The 19514-nt window shown below is 34.9% G+C and overlaps 1 protein-coding gene across 1 annotated transcript in view; it reads left to right on the forward strand.

Moving 5' to 3' along the window:
• The window catches only part of EGY1 (Peptidase M50 family protein), a 192880-nt gene that overhangs the window by 89221 nt on the left and 84145 nt on the right, over positions 1-19514 (forward strand). The window contains exons 5-7 of the mRNA XM_089822253.1: positions 6321-6532; positions 7483-7533; positions 7630-7699. Of these exons, the coding sequence (XP_089678379.1) occupies positions 6321-6532; positions 7483-7533; positions 7630-7699 (333 nt within the window). The remainder of the gene's footprint in view (positions 1-6320; positions 6533-7482; positions 7534-7629; positions 7700-19514) is intronic.

A 19514-nucleotide genomic window follows, 5' to 3' on the forward strand; every position in this document is an offset into this window, starting at 1 on the left:
CTAAAACCCTAGCTGGCTTCTCCACTAAATAATCACATCAAACAATCATAAATTCCTGGATGATGAGAATGAGGCCCATCATGTCTATTTATACTTTTTTCTCAAGAGGTTGCCCAAAATCTAGAAGCTTCTAAAACTTATTTTATTTTTATTAAGTGACTTTATGATATATTATTTTATTTAAGTCACTTTATTAAATTAATTAAATATAAAGTTATCTTTTAATATTTATTTATTTGATAACTTTATAAATAATTAACTTAATACTACTTATTTATTTAATTAAAATAATTAATTAGTCATCTTCATAAAATATTCATTATTTTGAACAACTTAATTAACTAAATCAAATTATCTAATGCTCCATTGATTTTAAAATAATTTCTTTTATTTTTATATCCTATTCACCAAAGGGTGTGACTTTTCAAAAAGTCATCTTTCTTTCTAAAAACTCCGTTTAATAATTATTAAATCATTTTCTTCTAACATATTCGTAGTTTTACTTTCATCCACGGAGGAGTTTAATTATTTTAATATTCTCAACCCTTTATTAAAATTATCGGGCTCCATGTCTTATGGTCTTTGGCTTATGACATGACTCAGATCCTTGCTAGTGACCCATTCATTGAATATTATTGGTGTTCAAAAACATTTGTCTACATTTAATGTGTATGTGCTTATCCATGCAGACTCTTTACGGTCCTCTCAATTCATTGCTTCTTGTTATAGTCCAAAATCTCTGCATGTTCAACGTATTTGACAGAGAATTTGCCCTTATATTTCCACGCCGCATCTTTGACGGCATCCATTATCTTCAACATGGAGTTTGATATGTTACTCGCAACTCATAGCCGCTTTCATTGTTTCGTCCGCCTTTTAAATTTGATGACTGTCTTAAATGATGTGTTCGTTCATTGTACTTCAATGACTCCAGCAGACACATGAGCAGATACACTTGTTCGCTGCATGAAGACGATTCATATTCTTTGACCATTGACGCTATTAAATATATATTCAGAGGAAATTAGGAATGCTGCTGCTGTTGTCTTCTAACACCTTTTGAGATGTGTCAAATGCGTATTATCGCTGTTGTCTTTGTGGTCTGTAGGTAGAGACAGTGTCTTGTTTTAGCAATAAACTCTTTCCAACATCCTTATAAACTTCTGACAGCATTATTCAAACTGTTTGACAAGAATATTGCTTGACGTGGGATCCTCTTTGAATATATGATCTCTGTATTATTAAATTCTGATCGCTCCATGTTATTTCTTTTGATATCCATAGTCGCCATCGATCCTGCTCCTTATTATCAAAAACTCCCATCTTGTACTTACTTTCTTCTAATTATTGAGTTAACTCATCATTAATGCTTCTCAGATGGACTAATCGTTCCCAAAGCTCCAAAAACTATTATCGCTGTACATACTGAAGTCACTGTCTTCGTATCTCCAATACGCTACCTAAGACTCACATCGTTCCTTACAGGTATATGATTATCATTGTTGGTTTTTCTTTTTAGACATTGAAGCTATGAGCCAATCGCATATTCTTTTGACACCTCCACAAACAGATACAATGACTTGGAACAATCAAGAAATAGCAAATAATATATTTTGTCTGTTTACACGATACTGGACAGCTCCTTTACATGCCGACATATTTTTTCTTTCTTCTTTTAATAAAACATCTTTGATACCTTCACATAATACTGATCACATTGCTACGTATGAATATGAACCTTGATAGATTTTCATGAAATGATGTTGCTCGAGATATAATTTCCATAGTTTTAAGAAACCTTTTATTCCATAATTCATTGACATGTTGACTGCAACGTTGAATATTCAAATGTATCTGTCTGTATGTTCTTTGACTCACACATAGATATTTCTATTTAAGAATGAACGACAATTTGTGTCTATATACATATTTATAGTTTTGCCTTCTTACATTTAGATATACTCTTCAATACTTATCTATTCTTATTTCTTCAAAAGTCACCAATATAATTTTACTTCTCCTTTTAGTCTTTGGGCAATTATCCTTATGATCTTCTTACCTTCTGTTATTTCACCTTTGTCTCTATATTTATTCTTTTGACATCAATGATAAAAACTTCACCTTTGTCTCTATATTGATTCTTTTGACATCAATGATAAAAACTTCAACAATCTCCCAAATGCTTTTGACATCAATGACAATACTTATGTATCTTGAATGTCTTTGACATCAATGACAGTATTTCTATCATAGTCCTAGTATGGAGGAAGGTGCAAATGACTGTACCATAGAGGAGAATCAGGATGTCTGTACCATGGAGGAGAATCAAAGTACATAGGGTGAAGGTGGTAGACAACAACAAAAAATTCTTCAATGGAGGGTAACAAGACTTTCATTGCTAGGAGCGACAAACTTGGTCCATGCAAATCAGCAGACTCGTACTAAGGTGATAAATCTTAGGTGTTAGAAAAATTGTGGGCATAAGTTAAGGCTAGACACCCCATAAGGTATAGAAGTAGCACATCTTATTGCTTTGATCGTACAACCCACAAGAAACATGGGTGCACAGAATGAGAAACAGATAGAAGAAACGATAATGGCCAATGAAGACATACTAGTTGAGGACACAGTATTAGAGGAGGTAGAGAAATTGTTTAAAGAAGAGGGAATGGTATCTCCACCCTCACTGACCCCCTTGGAGGTAGAAGGGGAAGACAAAACAAAGATACAAAGCGAGAGCCTAGGACCTTCCGAGATGTTCGTGTTATAGGACAAAGTAGAAAGATTTCTCAAAGAATAACAAGATATGGAGCATACCACCAAGGAAATTATAAAGCAAGCTAAAAATCAGAATTTGAGGGCCGTAGTTAGAGCAGTGGAATCCTTGGCAGCATTCATGAAAAAGGACTGTCACACAGATTGGAAGTTACATCAGCAAGGTGGGTACAAGTAGGAGGAAATAGTTGCAGAATGGACGACCCAATCACCATAGCTCTAGCTAAAGAGCAGCCACCTCGCGCATAGGCACTTGCAAAAATGGAAGCCACATTTAGAATGGCATACTTGGAACTTCAATAAGAAAAGGAATTGGTAGGACGATTGGCAAGGGAATGGGAAGTAGAAAAAGCTGCTCTAGAAGAACAGTGGAAGGTAGACAAAGCGGCCCTGGAAGAAAAATGGAGGATAGGGAAAGTTGCCCTGGAAGAAAAAAACACAACGATAGTTGGGAGTTTGTGCCAAACAGAAGGCTGTTGAACGAGATCTTCTATGCCTTCATGGAGCTCCAAGCCCAGGGATGTCTTCACAACCCCTCTTGAAGCTTGTTTTTCCTCTTGTTTTGTTGGGTAGTTGGTTAGAAGACGACTTCTTTTTAGGGGGGATAAATGTAGTATGTAATAAAGTAGTGTTGTAATTAGAACTAGTTAAGCCTTGTTGGGTTGAGTAGTTAGGAAGTGAGGGGATGCGTCCGTTGGTTTTCCCAACGAACCGACCTTTTTATAAAGACTTTGAATATGGATGATGTACTAATGTTTTTGGTAATCAATTAAGGAATAAGATTTCCTCGCCATTTGGTATTCTAGTAATGAATGTTCAATTGGTACTATTGAATCCATGTTATATTAATCTGTATGTTGTGCATTCATGACCACTCTACATGTATATATGTGTTCACTTTGGATGAACTCTGTCATAGTAATCTTGAATTTGTAAGTTGAATGTAGATGAAGTTGTAGTCTTATTCCAGTCTTGAATTCGATAAATTTACCTTTCAAAAAGTGTTGTTGTAGACAAGTATTGATTTTGATATATTAGTGAATTCAAAGTAGTATAATCACTAATATAGTAGACTTCAGATTTAATAATAGTTGATTGTAATCCCTTAAGGATCAGCTTGATATGATGATGTTATGAAAATCTGATATACTACTAATGATCATTACTTCCTTTATCTAAGTCCTTCCTTATTTATGTTATGGATCCAATATAATTGTGATCGATAGTATTGTAATGTATTATGCAACTTCAAGCTTCTATGTACCTAATACTTGGTGTAGTTATATTCTTATCACCTGTTCCTTTTTGGTGTCATGTACATGTTAATTTTTTCAAACGCAGCTATTCATGGCGTCTTAGAAGTATTTATTTCCCAACGTTGAATACTCACCGTTCTCTTCCAAATTACTCTTCCTGCCTATATCAATTATTTACTCTCTATTGGTAGTTCTTTGTTACGCATCATTTCTATTTGTCGATACTTCCTCCAGCTATCTTTCAGAGTTATACTAGAGTCCATTCATCAATTTATTAATCTTCTGTCAGAATAAGCATACTGGCATGCGCTCTAGTCTATCTCTGCGATTCAACAAAAAACTCTAGCTATGTGTTTCAACCTTTTTAAAATTATATCTTCCTTTCTTGGGTTTGACATAAGCCTTCTTAAGTGACTTCTTGGATGACACAACTTTGTTTCCTTGGATCCAATTACTTTATTGTTTTAGCTTTGCCTTATCGCTCTAATTACTGTGTTTTGTTTGCCGAAAGCTGAGCACACTAGAATAAGTTTACGTGGATTGGGTATTTTTGACTTGGATCCTTTGTTTTATTCCTCCTTCGATGATCTTTGTTGAATGGATTTGATATTCCTTATATATTCTTTCATCCATAAGACTAAGAGTCATGTCTTATCGATGCTCAATATGCATTGCCTTTTCAATTTTGGATTTAGTATTTAGTCAATGCTTGATATATATGTTTAATATTCTGATAATGTATGTGAGGTTTAAAAAGTCACACATTAAAATTTCAGATATAATTGGATATTGAATTTTTCTATGGATTTATTGAATTTAGGATAACAATTTTAAAGATAATAATTTTTAGATTATTAGATTAGTTCATTATTAAATTATTATATTATATATAATATCTTTCTCGTTTATTATTATATTTTGATTTAATAAATTATAATTTATTTGTTTCTTAATATTTTATTATTATTATTTAGTTATAGGATATTATGATTTATATGGTAATAATGACTGACTCATTATTATTAATATGTAAATTATTTTTGTGACCTCGTTATATCATTTTGTATCAATGATAGATTTATTATTAATCTATTTGTTATTGTTTATTATTGTTTGTTTATTTATTTATTGTCACCTACTTATTGAACCTCCCTTTTTGAAGAGAACGTCAAAATGGAGGACATGCTGGAATGATTAACGAATGTTGAGATACACACATTAGAACATTTAGATAACAGATCAAATATATACTTTAGATATACATACATTCCCTCCCCCTCCCCCTCTCACACACACAAAAGTACCTATATATATGTGTGTGTGTATATATGTATGTATATAATTGTGATTCTATTCCATGCAGGCATACATGCATGCATGCATGCATGCATGAATGCATGCATGCATGCATGAATGCAAATATCCATGCATCCATACATACACACATACACAAACATTCATACTATGTCACAAGGTTCGAATTCAAATTCGTGTTTGGCAACAATAAAATTCGGATGATATTCGGAAAAGGGGAAAAAATTGATAAAAAATCTGTCATCAAATTCGACTTATATATATTTGATTAAAAAAAAAATATAAATAATATATCCATAAAACCACTAAAATATTTTAATATTACTAAATACTATTAAAAAAACTATTTTAATATTTTAATATTACAAAAACATATAAAATTATAAATAGGTACATATTTATAGTCTAAAATAATATATTAATAATATTATATACCTTACGTATGTATGTACATGTATTAATAAACAAAATGACTATTAAAATTAAATAGTCTGAAATGGTTTGTCAATTATTATTTTGAATTTTTGGCAGTATCTTTGTTTTGTTTTCTGTGTTTTAACTTTTTGCTAAGTTTTTTTCTTGGCTCAATAATTTTGCTTAAGTTATTTAACAAGTGAGCAAGAATATGAAATGGATCTTTCCTTGCCATTGATTAGAATTTGGTCCCTTGTCATCTTGTTATTGTGTTTTTCATTTCATTACATCAGAAGAGTGTTATGGAAGGTAAAATTTTTTGCAGACATACTCCTATGATAACATTGCAGGGATAATCTAAATTGTTGCACCTATTTAAATCTCTATAATGCCTCTTGTTTTAATCATAATGATAAAACAAAATTCCTTATAGCTTAATATGGACTGCATTCTATTTAACGTCTATTGTCTATCTAGATTCTATACTCAAAAGCTAGTCTATGTAATACTAATGAGAATTGTCTTTGTAATATTTGTTATATTGTGATGTTTCGTTTGCAGTTTAAGTCAGTCCTTCCAGACAAGACAACACAGCTAGATGTGTCTGTAGCAGGTCCATTGGCAGGTGGTACTCTGTCATTTGCAATGTTTAGTATTGGTCTCTTGCTTTCAACAAATCCGGATGCCGCAGGAGACTTGATTCAAGTGCCCAGTCTTTTATTTCAGGGATCATTACTTCTCGGCCTTATCAGCAGGGCTACATTAGGTTATGAGTAAGATTTTTTTTGCTAATTATTGAAACTTGTAGTTGTTTTGATTTTATGTTTTATAGTATGCAGTGCATTCCAGTCACCTTTGACTTCTAGTTAACTTCCAACTCTTGCATTTCAGACATTTTACTGATTCTGATTCTGCTAATTGTGGCAATTGAGATTGATCTTATAAAAAATGAATAACACCTCCAGGGTGAAATCATATTTCGGTGAAGTTCTCATTCACTTTGGTTCCAAAATGTAAATTAGATCTATGGAATGATTTGGTTCTACAATCACAATGTGTTTTCTTGGTTAAATTCTAGGATGCAAAGGAGACAAGCATACACCTATTTTACCAACTCGTACACCAAGCTGAAGCAGGCTCAAGAAAATCCAACCCAAGCTAGAACTTAAACAACCCCGTTTTTGCAATGAGACTGAAGCACCCTATGGCTTACAGATCAATTTTTGGTGCAGCCTTTTTTTAGTGACAGGGATCCAACTAATCTGTCATCCTTCTCATTGTAATCTGAAGAATAGGAAGATGTCGATACAGATTAAAAAAGAACCACTAACAGTGAGTGAGGAATACACATCTAAATGGAGTATTTTGTGACACAAGTCAATTTTTTTTGTAAAACAAGAAGCAAATTATATTAACTCCCTATGCATATTACATCATAAAAAACTCTACCTTCATAGTTATAAAAGTTGAAACTGGCTATTTAGATCTTTATGTTTTCACTTTTTTGCTCTATATTTTCATTCAAGATAGCGCCTTTTGATTATTCTTCATCTGGATATGCAGTTTTCTAAAACTCAAGGCAGTGAAACCTATCCAGATCAAAGATGAACCTAGCTTTAATGTTGACAAACATTTTAAACCTTGGTTGCGATTACATTCTGCAGATTTGAAAATTTGCAATCACAAATCCCTATTCTGAATTTCTTTTTATTTACATTCGCAGTGCCATGCATGCGGCAACAGTTTTAATCCATCCTCTTGTTATTGCAGGCTGGTAATTTTGCTTCCTGATCATTTATCTTTTTGGTGGATTACGTATCTGTGATTTATGTCTCAAAACACATCTATCATCCTTTTAGTGATAATGCAGGTGTGGTTTAACTACAACGGCTTTTAACATGCTTCCAGTTGGGTGCCTTGATGGTGGAAGATCAATCCAGGTATGCAGCAGTTTTGGTTCTAAATGATTGGCCCTTAAATTCCTTAATAATTTAATGTGCACAAGATTGTTAAGAAACTAGAAATAAGTGGCATGGCACATTAAGGCCAATGTTGTTAATTTATTGTCAGTACTAACAATAATCATAACAATAATAAAATTGTTAACAGAATTTTTTTAATTTATTGCAACTAATTTCAATAATCATGAAAATAATAAAATTGTTAAATGAAAAATTCCCTTTTGGAGAAAGTTGGTACATTTAATTCATTTCATTTTCTGCACATTACAATGCTATTGTCATATTTGTGCTATTCAATGCTTATATGTTATCCTTGGCACACACTAATATATATACATTTTCTTAGATGAGTTTTACATTGCTTGAATTAAATTTGGACTAGTGAAAAGTGACATGGTATTATTATAAGAATTAATACAGGTTTGAAAACAATTGTTCTAGACTATATAAACTTACCATTATATTTTTACTACTAACTTGGTAACACTGAAAATCCTTCAAGCATCCCAAATCCATATATCTGTAGACAAGTTTGTGTAAATTTTACAAAATCTCTGAGTGGTTTAGCTCTTGAAAAGACTCTCTACAATTCTTCAAGTAGAGGAAAAAAATGTTGTGTAGGTGGTTTTGAGTGCAGATCTCTCTTACTGATTTTAATATATTCTCTTAGCATACTAAAAACTGTAGTGCATGATTTTGTTTTTGGATTGATAGATTTCATACATTAGCTTTTCTATTATGTTAGTTGGGAAATTTAATCTTTTGCTAGCATTATTTTGTTTTGTACATATTGAGTTTGTTGGCACTTCGATATAAAAGTTCAAGACAATAGAAAATGGAATAAGGCTTGATGTAGAAGCTCCCATTAAATTCACAAGGGAGGGACCTTGAGATCTAAACTAACCCTGAAACTAGTCTAATTTGACCCTTGGCTAGAACTATTGACAAGATACAAATATGCACATTATACAAGACTTTTGAGGGAGTTTTGCATGAATGAAAATGGTTCTGTACTTATGTTTTTGCCTTAGATACATCACAGGAATGTTAATAGACATGCAAACAATATTTTTGGGTATTGAAGGATGGTACAAGTAGTCTAAATACACAAGCAACACCTTCGTGCTGCCTAAAATAAAAATCATCTGCTCAACTCAAACATGATTAAAGTAATAACAATGCAAAGGTGACATGATTCCAGGTATTGAACAGTTGAGGTCATGCACAAAGCCACAACCTAAGAGCCAAACAACCACAATAGGAAGCTTGACGGTAATGTTACCCATTTTCACGCAAGGTTCAATTGGTACTGTTTATTTGGATGTATGCTATCGATTGAGTTAAACATTTGATTCTTTGCATTAAATGGAGAATGGATATCAGATTTATATCATGAATGTTGTTTGCTTCATCATACTTGGGAGCAATAAAGAAGGAGAGTGCATAGGTGATAGAATACTATTCTATCTCATAACAAATGCTTTGTTTATATTGGAAAGGGAAAGAAGTAACAAGAGATCCATAGAAGCTATGGATATAGCCAATACAATATAACATGACAAACATGGTAAGATTTTGATGACTTCAAGAGAAAATACAAGTTAAAGAAAGCATATCCATCATTGCGTGGAATGGTTTAATGGCCCCACTATTAGGGTTAGTTTGGGACAAGTAATATTTGCAAAATAATGGTTAGAATCACAACAATAACAAAACTAACTATATTATTCTGCCCTCTAATTTAACCCCAATCTTAAGGATGTCTCCAAATCAGGCTTCCTAGCTCATAGCTACTTCACTATCTTCCTGGGAGCGCACCCCTTAAGATTCTTCTTGGACGGGCATCCTCTATCCAAGGCCAATCACATATGCATATGTTGACATCATCAGAATATTCTGGCACATTGATTCTCGACCATGGTAGACAATGGAGATCTTAATATCTCACATGCTCCATGCTTCGAGTCCACTTTGATTCTCGGCCATGGCAGACAATGGAGATCTTAATATCTCACATGCTCCATGCTTCAAGTCCATATTGATTCTCGATCATGGCGGACAATAGAGATCTTAATAGCTCACATCCTCCATGCTTCGAGTCTCATTAATATCCATGGTGCTAGCCCCATAGGTTAACACAATATTATCCACAAGTATGATTCATTATTATAAATAAATTCATAATTATAATTGTTACTTAATTTTAACTCATGTTAAAATTCAGTTCTAAAAAAATAAAATGAAGTGAAGCATACATGTTTATCGCTTTCAACTCATGCTCAAAATTGCATAAAACACTTTTCATTTATACTGAAAGAATAGATAGTGTCCTTGTATTATTCATCATGACAATACAATTGATACTTACAAATATGAAATGATAAAAGAATGCTGAAAGTGAAATTCCCTCACACAATGGACCATGAGAGTAGTCCCTTAATTACTGATATATGTTCCTACTCTGCTAAAATAAATGAAATGAAAGAAAGAAGAGAGAGGAAAAGGTCATGGGCACCAGTCATTGCCTTTAATGACTGGTTGAATTGCATCCATTTTCTTCCACCCATTTGCTGCCTTGAATCGCATCCCATCCATGCATCCAAACCCTGCATTCACAGAAAAGATTTTTAGATCCAACAGATCTAAGCAATGCTAAGTGTCTCACTTCACCTCTTTCATATTCCTATTACACCATTCATCTTCTCAAAACAAAAATTTATATCAGCAAAAACGGGAAAGCAATCATGACACAAATGCTTTATTACTAACATGTTTGTTTCTTGTGTAGTGTGATCATAACAGATTGGATCACTTGTGCATGGTTGATTCACAATAATACTACAGAAGTATTAAAGGGACATATTAATTAATGAAACCTTTTGCTTCTATGACAGAGATACTTCTCCTGGTTCAGTATTAAAAAAAAAAAAGGAAAACATTTAAGGGACAATTCATTTTTGAAACCTTTTGTTTTAGAAAAATGAATTTTTCAGCTGGAGATATTCTGTAAATACAAGTGTGCTGAAAAGATGTAACCTACAGCCACTATAAAAATCAAACATTATTTTCAGAATCCACAGTATGATATGCTACATGTATCATCAAGTTGGAAATCTGCAAGAAAGAACAGTAAGAGGGAAGCAAAATTCAGAAAATGGTACGACATAATGGAAAATGCAGTCATCAGATAAATAACAAAACTCTGGAATTGTTCAACAAAATACATCTTATTATGATCTATCATTCTATGCTGACACAAGAAGAAAGAATAGAAAAATGAGATATGTGTCAGATTTGCAATAAGATTCAGCATTGAAAAAGGATACATTTGTTGTATTTTGAATTTTGTGTTGTATGCAAATCTTCCTTTTATCTGCAGTTGGCAGAGACCAAGGCTGAATTCAACTTATATACATTCACAAGTTTCAAGACCATACCCAGTTTTCCAAATACTTGCAGAGGTAATGAAAACTTATAAAAATGAAGGAGTCACAACAGGGGTTCATCATAGAATGTTTAGAATATTCTAGAAGACATACATGCAAAAAAGTCACGAACCAGGTGTATATTCTTAGTTTAACATCTGAGAAAAAGAATATATCTAAACCTATAGATAAGATAATGATATCAAAATCTAACAAAAGACCAAAAGAGGTCTATGGGACTGAAAGATTACAACGAGGCTGACACCAGCAGGAGCAGACAAAGGTGTTTGAAAATAAAAGAATATAACCAAAGTAATAACAACAAAAAACAGGGACAGAGAAAGCGCTAGGAGCCTTTCTTGGGCGAAAAGAAATCAGTCACTGAATGATACACATGCCGATGTGTAGAGGCACTGTACTGTCTCTGGCCACTCATAGAGGAGTGTCACTGGTGTAAATAGCCGGAACGGGATCTGACACATCTAGAAAGCCCGTTAGACTGAATAGAGCTAGAAGGCCTTCTCACACCACACAAAAGGGATAATGGTGTAAAAAAGGCAGTAATGAGTTGAGTAGACGAGTGCCGGTGTGGAAGTAGTGACTAGATCGTGCTATTATGGAGCATAGTGGCTTCACGAAGATAAAGTGCAAGACATATTTGATCATAATAGCTGAAAAAGTCATAGAGAGAGAAGCACTCCCAGAATAGATAGAAGAATCTCCCTCTAATCTCATAGTAAATAGGGCATCGAGAAAGGAAATGAGCCTCATTCTCCACCTCCCCAAAAGTATAGAGAATATAGATCCGCTCCCCACTATCAATATGATGATCAGTTTGAGCTCGAAGACGGTGAAAATCAACTTTGAAAGAACCTAAAGAGATCCGCAGGGCATGAGACCACTATCGTGAAAGGTAGTTAGGACGGACAATAATCCCATCATAAATCTTCAAAAAGTGCTCTGCATAAAAGGACATCTCGGGCGTAACCCGCTAGGAGGGTTAACCTAGGTAGTGGCAATGTAACGTCTATAGATGTCAAGACAAACATGCTCATTCAACTCTTGTCGAGAGGGGAGAAGATGAGCAGGGGCATCCAGTGAGAACTGAAAAGGGGGTAGACGATCAATGCCAATCCCAATCGAACTCAGCAAAGAAGAAGCCTGTGCATACCAACATCGCGCACGAGAACCAGACTCAGCGTCCGCACTAGAAACAAAAGAACAATAAGCTAAATAGGAGTAGCGGTCATGGTCCCGAGCATTATCCACAAATCCACGAAGACAATGAAGGAACCAAACCAAATAAAAAATGGCCGCGAGACTGAAAGGATGAGCACCAAACTCAACAAAAATAACACTGTGAGGAGTGAACCTATGACATTTGATGATGCGCCTCAAGAACAAAGTCTGAACCTGCTCTTCGAGGCCCAATCGGAGCTAAAAAGAGAAGGGCCCCAAACCATAGATCCATAAAGAATAGTTGTTACATCCCAATTTTTGACCTAGCTTGAAATATAGACGTTGAGGTTCACATGAAGTCAATTGGAAGTTTAATTTGATATAATCTGGCGAAATGGTAAGATAGTTGTTATGATTTCAAGTGAAGATAACATGCTAGTTATTGGTTAATCACGAATTCATGGAATTAAGATGAAAGGTTAACTCTTAAGATTATTTATGATTATATAATTTATAATTTAATCATGGAGAATTCCTTGCAGGGAGCATGTCGAAGGGGTGAAAGCATTGTCAAAAAAGAATTAGGCAGGGCATCACCATCACTGGGCAGACGGGTAAAAGACCTAGCCAAAATACATCTGTGGAACTGCATGAGTTATTTAAATAAATAATTTAATTAAATAATTGGGTTAAAATATAGAAACATATCTCTAAGGATTTTAATATATCTTTAATCATAATATTTATAAACGTTTGTATTTATAAACTTAACCAAGATGATAAGATAATATAAATAATATTAATGAATAAACTCTTCATCTTTTCTTTTCAATTTATTTGCCCTCTTTCTTACGTTTCTTTTCAAACTGATTGAGTAAAATATTCGTGTATGAATCTTGTAACGGCAAGGAAGCCGTAAGGTCGACTCGAAAATATTATATGTTTGCCTTGTCGTGTATTGTGTCATGTCCCCTTTTCAAATAATTAAAAATAATAATCTTTGCTAAGGCAGGCAGGCCCAAGAAAGTGAAGTTTCGGAAAAAGGGGGTTAATCTTTGGAAACCGTTGGACTAATAAATGAAAATTATTATTAAAATATGTTTCATTAACCTCTCTTGGACGTGAGTTACGGTTATGCCCTCTTTTAAGGGGTTTGGAGGCATTTTGGGGGGATTCTAAAACTTGATTTTTGCTAATTTTCTTGTTGTTCTTCAGAGGCTGCCAAACCTATGGAGAAGGAGACCCAAGAACGGGAGTTTGCAGGTTTCCAGGAAGGCTAAGGACGGGAGTTTGAAGCCATTCCATGTGCATGCTCATACAGAGTTTTCCTTTGTGCTGAATAGTGCCAATTTGTGGGTTTTCGGGGTTGTTTTTTTTGTTTGAGTTTGGTGTTTTCAGTTGAGTGTTTCATATCAGTTTGGGTTGCTGCTATATTTCAGACTTTAAGATGTTAAAATAGAGCTGAATATATGTATTGGGTCGTGATTAAACTTCTGAGATAGTTTATGAGTGTTTTTGTGGTGTTTCCGGGCATTGTGTGTTAATTTCGGGAGCCCGATTGAGCATAGTTTTGTCCTACATTTGTGAGCTGTTGTGTAAAGGCTATACAAATCTGGAAATGCCATTTTGTAAGTTGTTATGCTGCTGAAATTTCTGTAAAAATGTCCATTCTCAGATTTATTAATAATTTGTGAAGTTGTGAAGTTTTTTGGCACTAATTTGGACATACCCGATTTGGGTTTTATTGGGAAATTGGTAGATCTTTGTAATATTGGTTGTTTGATTTTAAAGATCTGATTTGAGGCTGAAAATACCATGCAAAATCAGTAAAGGGACATTTCAGTGGTATTAGTTTTTATACACCGGTGTTGGACTTTGTTCACATATCTAGTCGACCATACTTGCTGGAATGTGTTAATGATATTTCATATTTGGCAGTGTGTACAAATGAGTCCCAGGATCATATTGGCATTGATGACATCCAGGAGGATGTAGTGGGCAGTTTTGAAGACTTAGTTTCCTTGGGTACAGAGGAGTTGGACAGCAGTGCTAATGTTTTTGATACTTCGTATGTTGATATGAGCTTTAGATTTGATTCACAGGGTATGGATTGTAATACTTTAGAGACTAGTGACTTTGAGGATACTCCTTTAGACAGTGAATCAGAGGAGGTTTGTAGGAGACAGTCAAGCCAGTGCCATCATGTGTCTAATCAGTTAAGAGTTAGTGATCGAGACATTACTATCACTTGCCAGCATTTTGATGCTGCTCGTCAGTTGTTAGTAGTTTATGGATGGGGTTCTCCTACTAGTGATGAGCAGGAAGGCAGTTATCTTTCCTTGACAGAGATCCACTCTTTATGGGAGGCTATTCGGATTTTGAGACAGAATTATATGCAGTTGGTAGCTGACAGAGATTATCTTATGGAGTGGGGCAGTACATCATATGATGCATTGTTGGCCAAGGAAGATGAGGTGAGTGAGCTTACTGAGCAGCTTGAGGTGACTTCTGAGATTCTTGAGAGTACACAGTTGGCTTTCAAGGAGTCACAGTTTCATTTGGCTAAGGTGACCATGGAGTTAGAGCGGCTACAGTCTTTACCTGATTCTATACAGTCACACGCTGTGGTGTTTGGTGATCCGAGGATGTCCATGGCCGAGATTGTCAAAGACAGTGGAGATGGGGATGCATCCATCCTTGATACTAACATTGTCATATTAGGTTCATTCTCACTAGAGTTAGGTTTAGTTGTGTTGGGTGTTGTAGCAGATTTTTGTATGCCTGACATGGTGGTGGCCTCTAGTACTGATGGCACAGAGACTAGAGATGTATCAAAGATCATATGTGATGTTGGTGAGTCGACAGTTGGCATGGTTCCTGCTAGTAATACTACTCCCTTGGTGATATCTTCGGAGGTAGTAGTCAGTTCCAACATGGTTAATGATCAATTGCAGTTAGTTTCATCTGGATTACAGTCTGAGCCACTGACTGAGATTGGTGCATTCTATCGGCATTACACTGTGAGGTACGCTCATCAATTTACCTTTGATGACCATGTTGATGAGATTATGATACAGAGATGTACTTTGGTTCCTAGTGCTTATCATCAGTTATGGAATAGTTTGATGCCTCGGGATGAGAGTTGTGATGGGCACGACATGGTGATAGGTCCTGCAGTTGATAGCTTGATAATACATGACTTAGAGCAGGAGTTTTGGAGTGATGCTTCAGTAGGTGTTGTTATTGATTCTACTCCTTTGGCTATGACATCTCCTGACTTAGCTAGTGATCAGTTACAGTGGGTTGTATCACTTGTTCATGGTGAGTTGTTGACTGAGGTTGGTTTTTTTAATCAACATTATATTGCAGGGTATGTACATCAGTTAGCAATTGATCCTTGTGTTGAGGAGTTGATGGCAGGAAAATTTGGTTTGGGTTCCGTTTCTTGTTGTTTATCTTGTGATGGCTTTTCACCATCAGGGGTGCATGGGAGTTATGGTTATGAGACAGTGGCCGATGATCTACAGAGTTGTGTTGACTGCAGGAGTTGTACAGTGTGTGGATTCTCCATACTTGGTATAGTTTCATTTGAGAGCATTCACCATTGTTGCAGAGTTGGATTGTACATTCCGTATAGGCCAGTGGGATGCGTTGATGGTATTTATTGTGTTGGCAGTTTGATTTGTCCACTTTACTTGGGTTCTAATGTTCTAAGAGTTTGTGTCTCGTGGGTTTCTGATTGTGGTAGTGGTGATTTTGGAGTTTGGTTGAGCTGTAATTGTCAGTTTGATTATGGATTCCTCTTGGTCATATTGCAGAGGATATTGTAGGAGCCTATGTTATTTGGCAGTAGTATAGTTCATGAGTACATTTGGGATCCAGGTGGATTGATTGGTTTATTGTTCAGCCATTGCTTGAGGACAAACAATGTTTGGGAGGGGAGGACTTGTCATGTCCCCTTTTCAAATAATTAAAAATAATAATCTTTGCTAAGGCAGGCAGGCCCAAGAAAGTGAAGTTTCGGAAAAAGGGGGTTAATCTTTGGAAACCGTTGGACTAATAAATGAAAATTATTATTAAAATATGTTTCATTAACCTCTCTTGGACGTGAGTTACGGTTATGCCCTCTTTTAAGGGGTTTGGAGGCATTTTGGAGGGGATTCTAGAACTTGATTTTTGCTAATTTTCTTGTTGTTTTTCAGAGGTTGCCAAACTTGTGGAGAAGGAGACCCAAGAACGAGAGTTTGCAGGTTTCCAGGAAGGCTAAGGACGGGAGTTTGAAGCCATTCCATGTGCATGCTCATACAGAGTTTTCCTTTGTGCTGAATAGTGCCGATTTGTGGGTTTTCGGGGTTGTTTTTTTGTTTGAGTTTGGTGTTTTCAGTTGAGTGTTTCATATCAGTTTGGGTTGCTGCTATATTTCAGACTTTAAGATGTTAAAATAGAGCTGAATATATGTATTGGGTCGTGATTAAACTTCTGAGATAGTTTATGAGTGTTTTTGTGGTGTTTTCGGGCATTGTGTGTTAATTTCGGGAGCCTGATTGAGCATAGTTTTGTCCTACATTTGTGAGCTGTTGTGTAAAGGCTATACAAATCTGGAAATGACATTTTGTAGGCTGTTATGTTGCTGAAATTTCTGTAAAAATGTCCATTCTTAGATTTATTAATAATTTGTGAAGTTGTGAAGTTTTTTGGCACTAATTTGGACATACCCGATTTGGGTTTTATTGGGAAATTGGCAGATCTTTGTAATATTGGTTGTTTGATTTTAAAGATCTGATTTGAGGCTGGAAATACCATGCAAAATCAGTAAAGGGACATTTCATATCGGCACCATACGGATATTCGGCTTCCTATTTTCTATACAACTTCTCTGTGAATTTCTTTTGCTCTACTCAAAACGCATCACCCAGTCACCTTCATTCAGAAAATTATCTTTTCCCAACTTAAAAACGTTTTCCATTTGCCGTGGGTTTGATAGCAGGGTTGGTGAATTTAATCAAGTGAATATTTTGGATTCAAAAATTTGTTCCTTAAGTTGTCTGTATTATGGAAATGATTTAAGTAAAGGTTACTTCCATTTTCCCTTTCCAGGTCTGTCATTTTCCTCTTTAAATGTCTATGGTTTATCTTTATGATATTAAGACACTGCTTGAAATAGTGTGTCGATTTCCATGTGGTCATGTGACATTGACATATGTATTAAAGTCTGTCATGCTTCTTATTCATAAATAATCGAATATGTGAGGTTTGAAATTCTCTGAATTCATTAAAGGTTCTAGGCAATAAAGTAATCATCCAGTTGGATATTAGTTACAAGATATTAGGTCACCAAATATGATCATATCGTTGATTGTCCCTTTAACCATAAATTGTCTCAAAATGATGAATGGTAATGCTATGAAGTTTAGAATCTAAATTCTTCCATTTATACTCAATTTGGCGATGAATGTGAAATCATGAAAAATCCAACATAAAGGAACCAGTATAAACATAGACTGAAATATGGTGGACAGTAATAGATTTATAGTTATTGGAAATTGTTCTTATATTATAGATGAATCTTGATTCTTAGAGTGTATCAATCATGTAAATAAAAGATTGAAATGCTATGAAAGCTGTGAGCAATTAAATTTAGCTTAGAATGTTATACATTCATTCAAACCATACAAAGATGGAAATATTATCATAAATGCGAATACCATGGAATTTACCAGGCATTATGGTGAAGGGATGGAATCAATTAATTAGACATTCAATTTGAGGTCTTTTAAGAACATAATTATGTAAATACAGTTAGTGAAGTGCTGTATGCATGTAAAACTAACAGAACCGGTTTTTCAGAGAATCACGAATACCTGGAACTCACCCGACTGTGTAGCGAAGAAGATGGGTGATGAGGTGTGAGAAAGGAATCATCATTAATATGAACCAGTATCAGTTATGACAATTCAATTCTTGCCATTTAATATGAATTAATTAATAGCTCATGCATATTCCTATTATTGTGATCTCCTGCTACCAAGTCATGTGGTGAGCTAAATTATCAGGAAGCCCAATGGATGGCAAGATGACTCTTGTCAATTTCGGGTAGGGAGGGCCATTCTCATTAGAGATCATGTGGGGATATGTTGTGGTCCGAGGTTGGGTGGTAAAGCCTCTGACAATGCCCCTGACAATGTTCCACTTCTCTCAAGATGTCGAACATGCATTAGACAGAGATAAGCTATGCATTCAATTGTTATTGGAAACAGGTAATATCATTTTTATTTATGAGGAGGTAGGATTAAGTTGAGCTAATTTATTGTTACTGTTAGATGCAAGATTTTAGAATCGTGAAATATTTTTCATTTATATGGAAATCAAATATAAGTATATTTCTAATAAGAAATCTGAAGCCTTAATTGATTGAGTGACAGTTGGAACCCTAAATGATACAATGGTATTGGAAAATCTAATTGAATCAGTGGTATTGGAAGCCCTAGATTAAATCCGTTGTAGCGAAAGCCCTAAATTGAATCCGTGGTCGCGGAAGCCCTAAGTGTTAAAGCAGTATCAAGATCCCTAAATGAACCATTGGTAAGTGATGCCCTAATTGGTAAAATGATATGTGATGCCCTAATTTTAAATTATAGTGATATTTAGTTGTAATCATCAAATGATTTTTGAGATAGCAGTTTTTAGATGATAGTCGACTTGTGAAATTGTTATAGTGTATTTGTGGACTAATTCGGGTGGTTGCAGAAGCATCCTTAGTTGATTTTCAGTCTTAGTTTTTCGAGGTATGTGATTTCAAGTTCTGAAGTAATTTCATTTAATGGTATTTCAAGTATTAGTTAAGAAATTTTGTGTAATTGATTTTAACAGTAAATCTTATTCACCGGAACTTGAATGATGTAACTGCCTTCCTATGGATTTGAAGTTAATAACTGTATTCTTTGAGTATGTTGAATGATAATTTAGACTCGAGAAATTGGGATGTTACAACAGTCGACCGTACTAGAGCATCTAAGAGAAATAGCTTAGACAAGGTATCCTAGAAGTGGTGTCTGAAACATTGTTTCTCAAGCAAAGCAAGAAAACCCATACCCTTATTGACTCTGGGCTGAATAGCTGGTCTCATACTGAAACGCGGACCGGAAAACATAACCCCTAGATATGTGCAGGATGAAGTGATCTCCATCTCC

Source organism: Cupressus sempervirens, chromosome 3 (genome assembly GCF_028749045.1).
Source record: "Cupressus sempervirens isolate cs-2001-9-10 chromosome 3, ASM2874904v1, whole genome shotgun sequence".
Classification (NCBI taxonomy): Eukaryota; Viridiplantae; Streptophyta; class Pinopsida; order Cupressales; family Cupressaceae; genus Cupressus; species Cupressus sempervirens.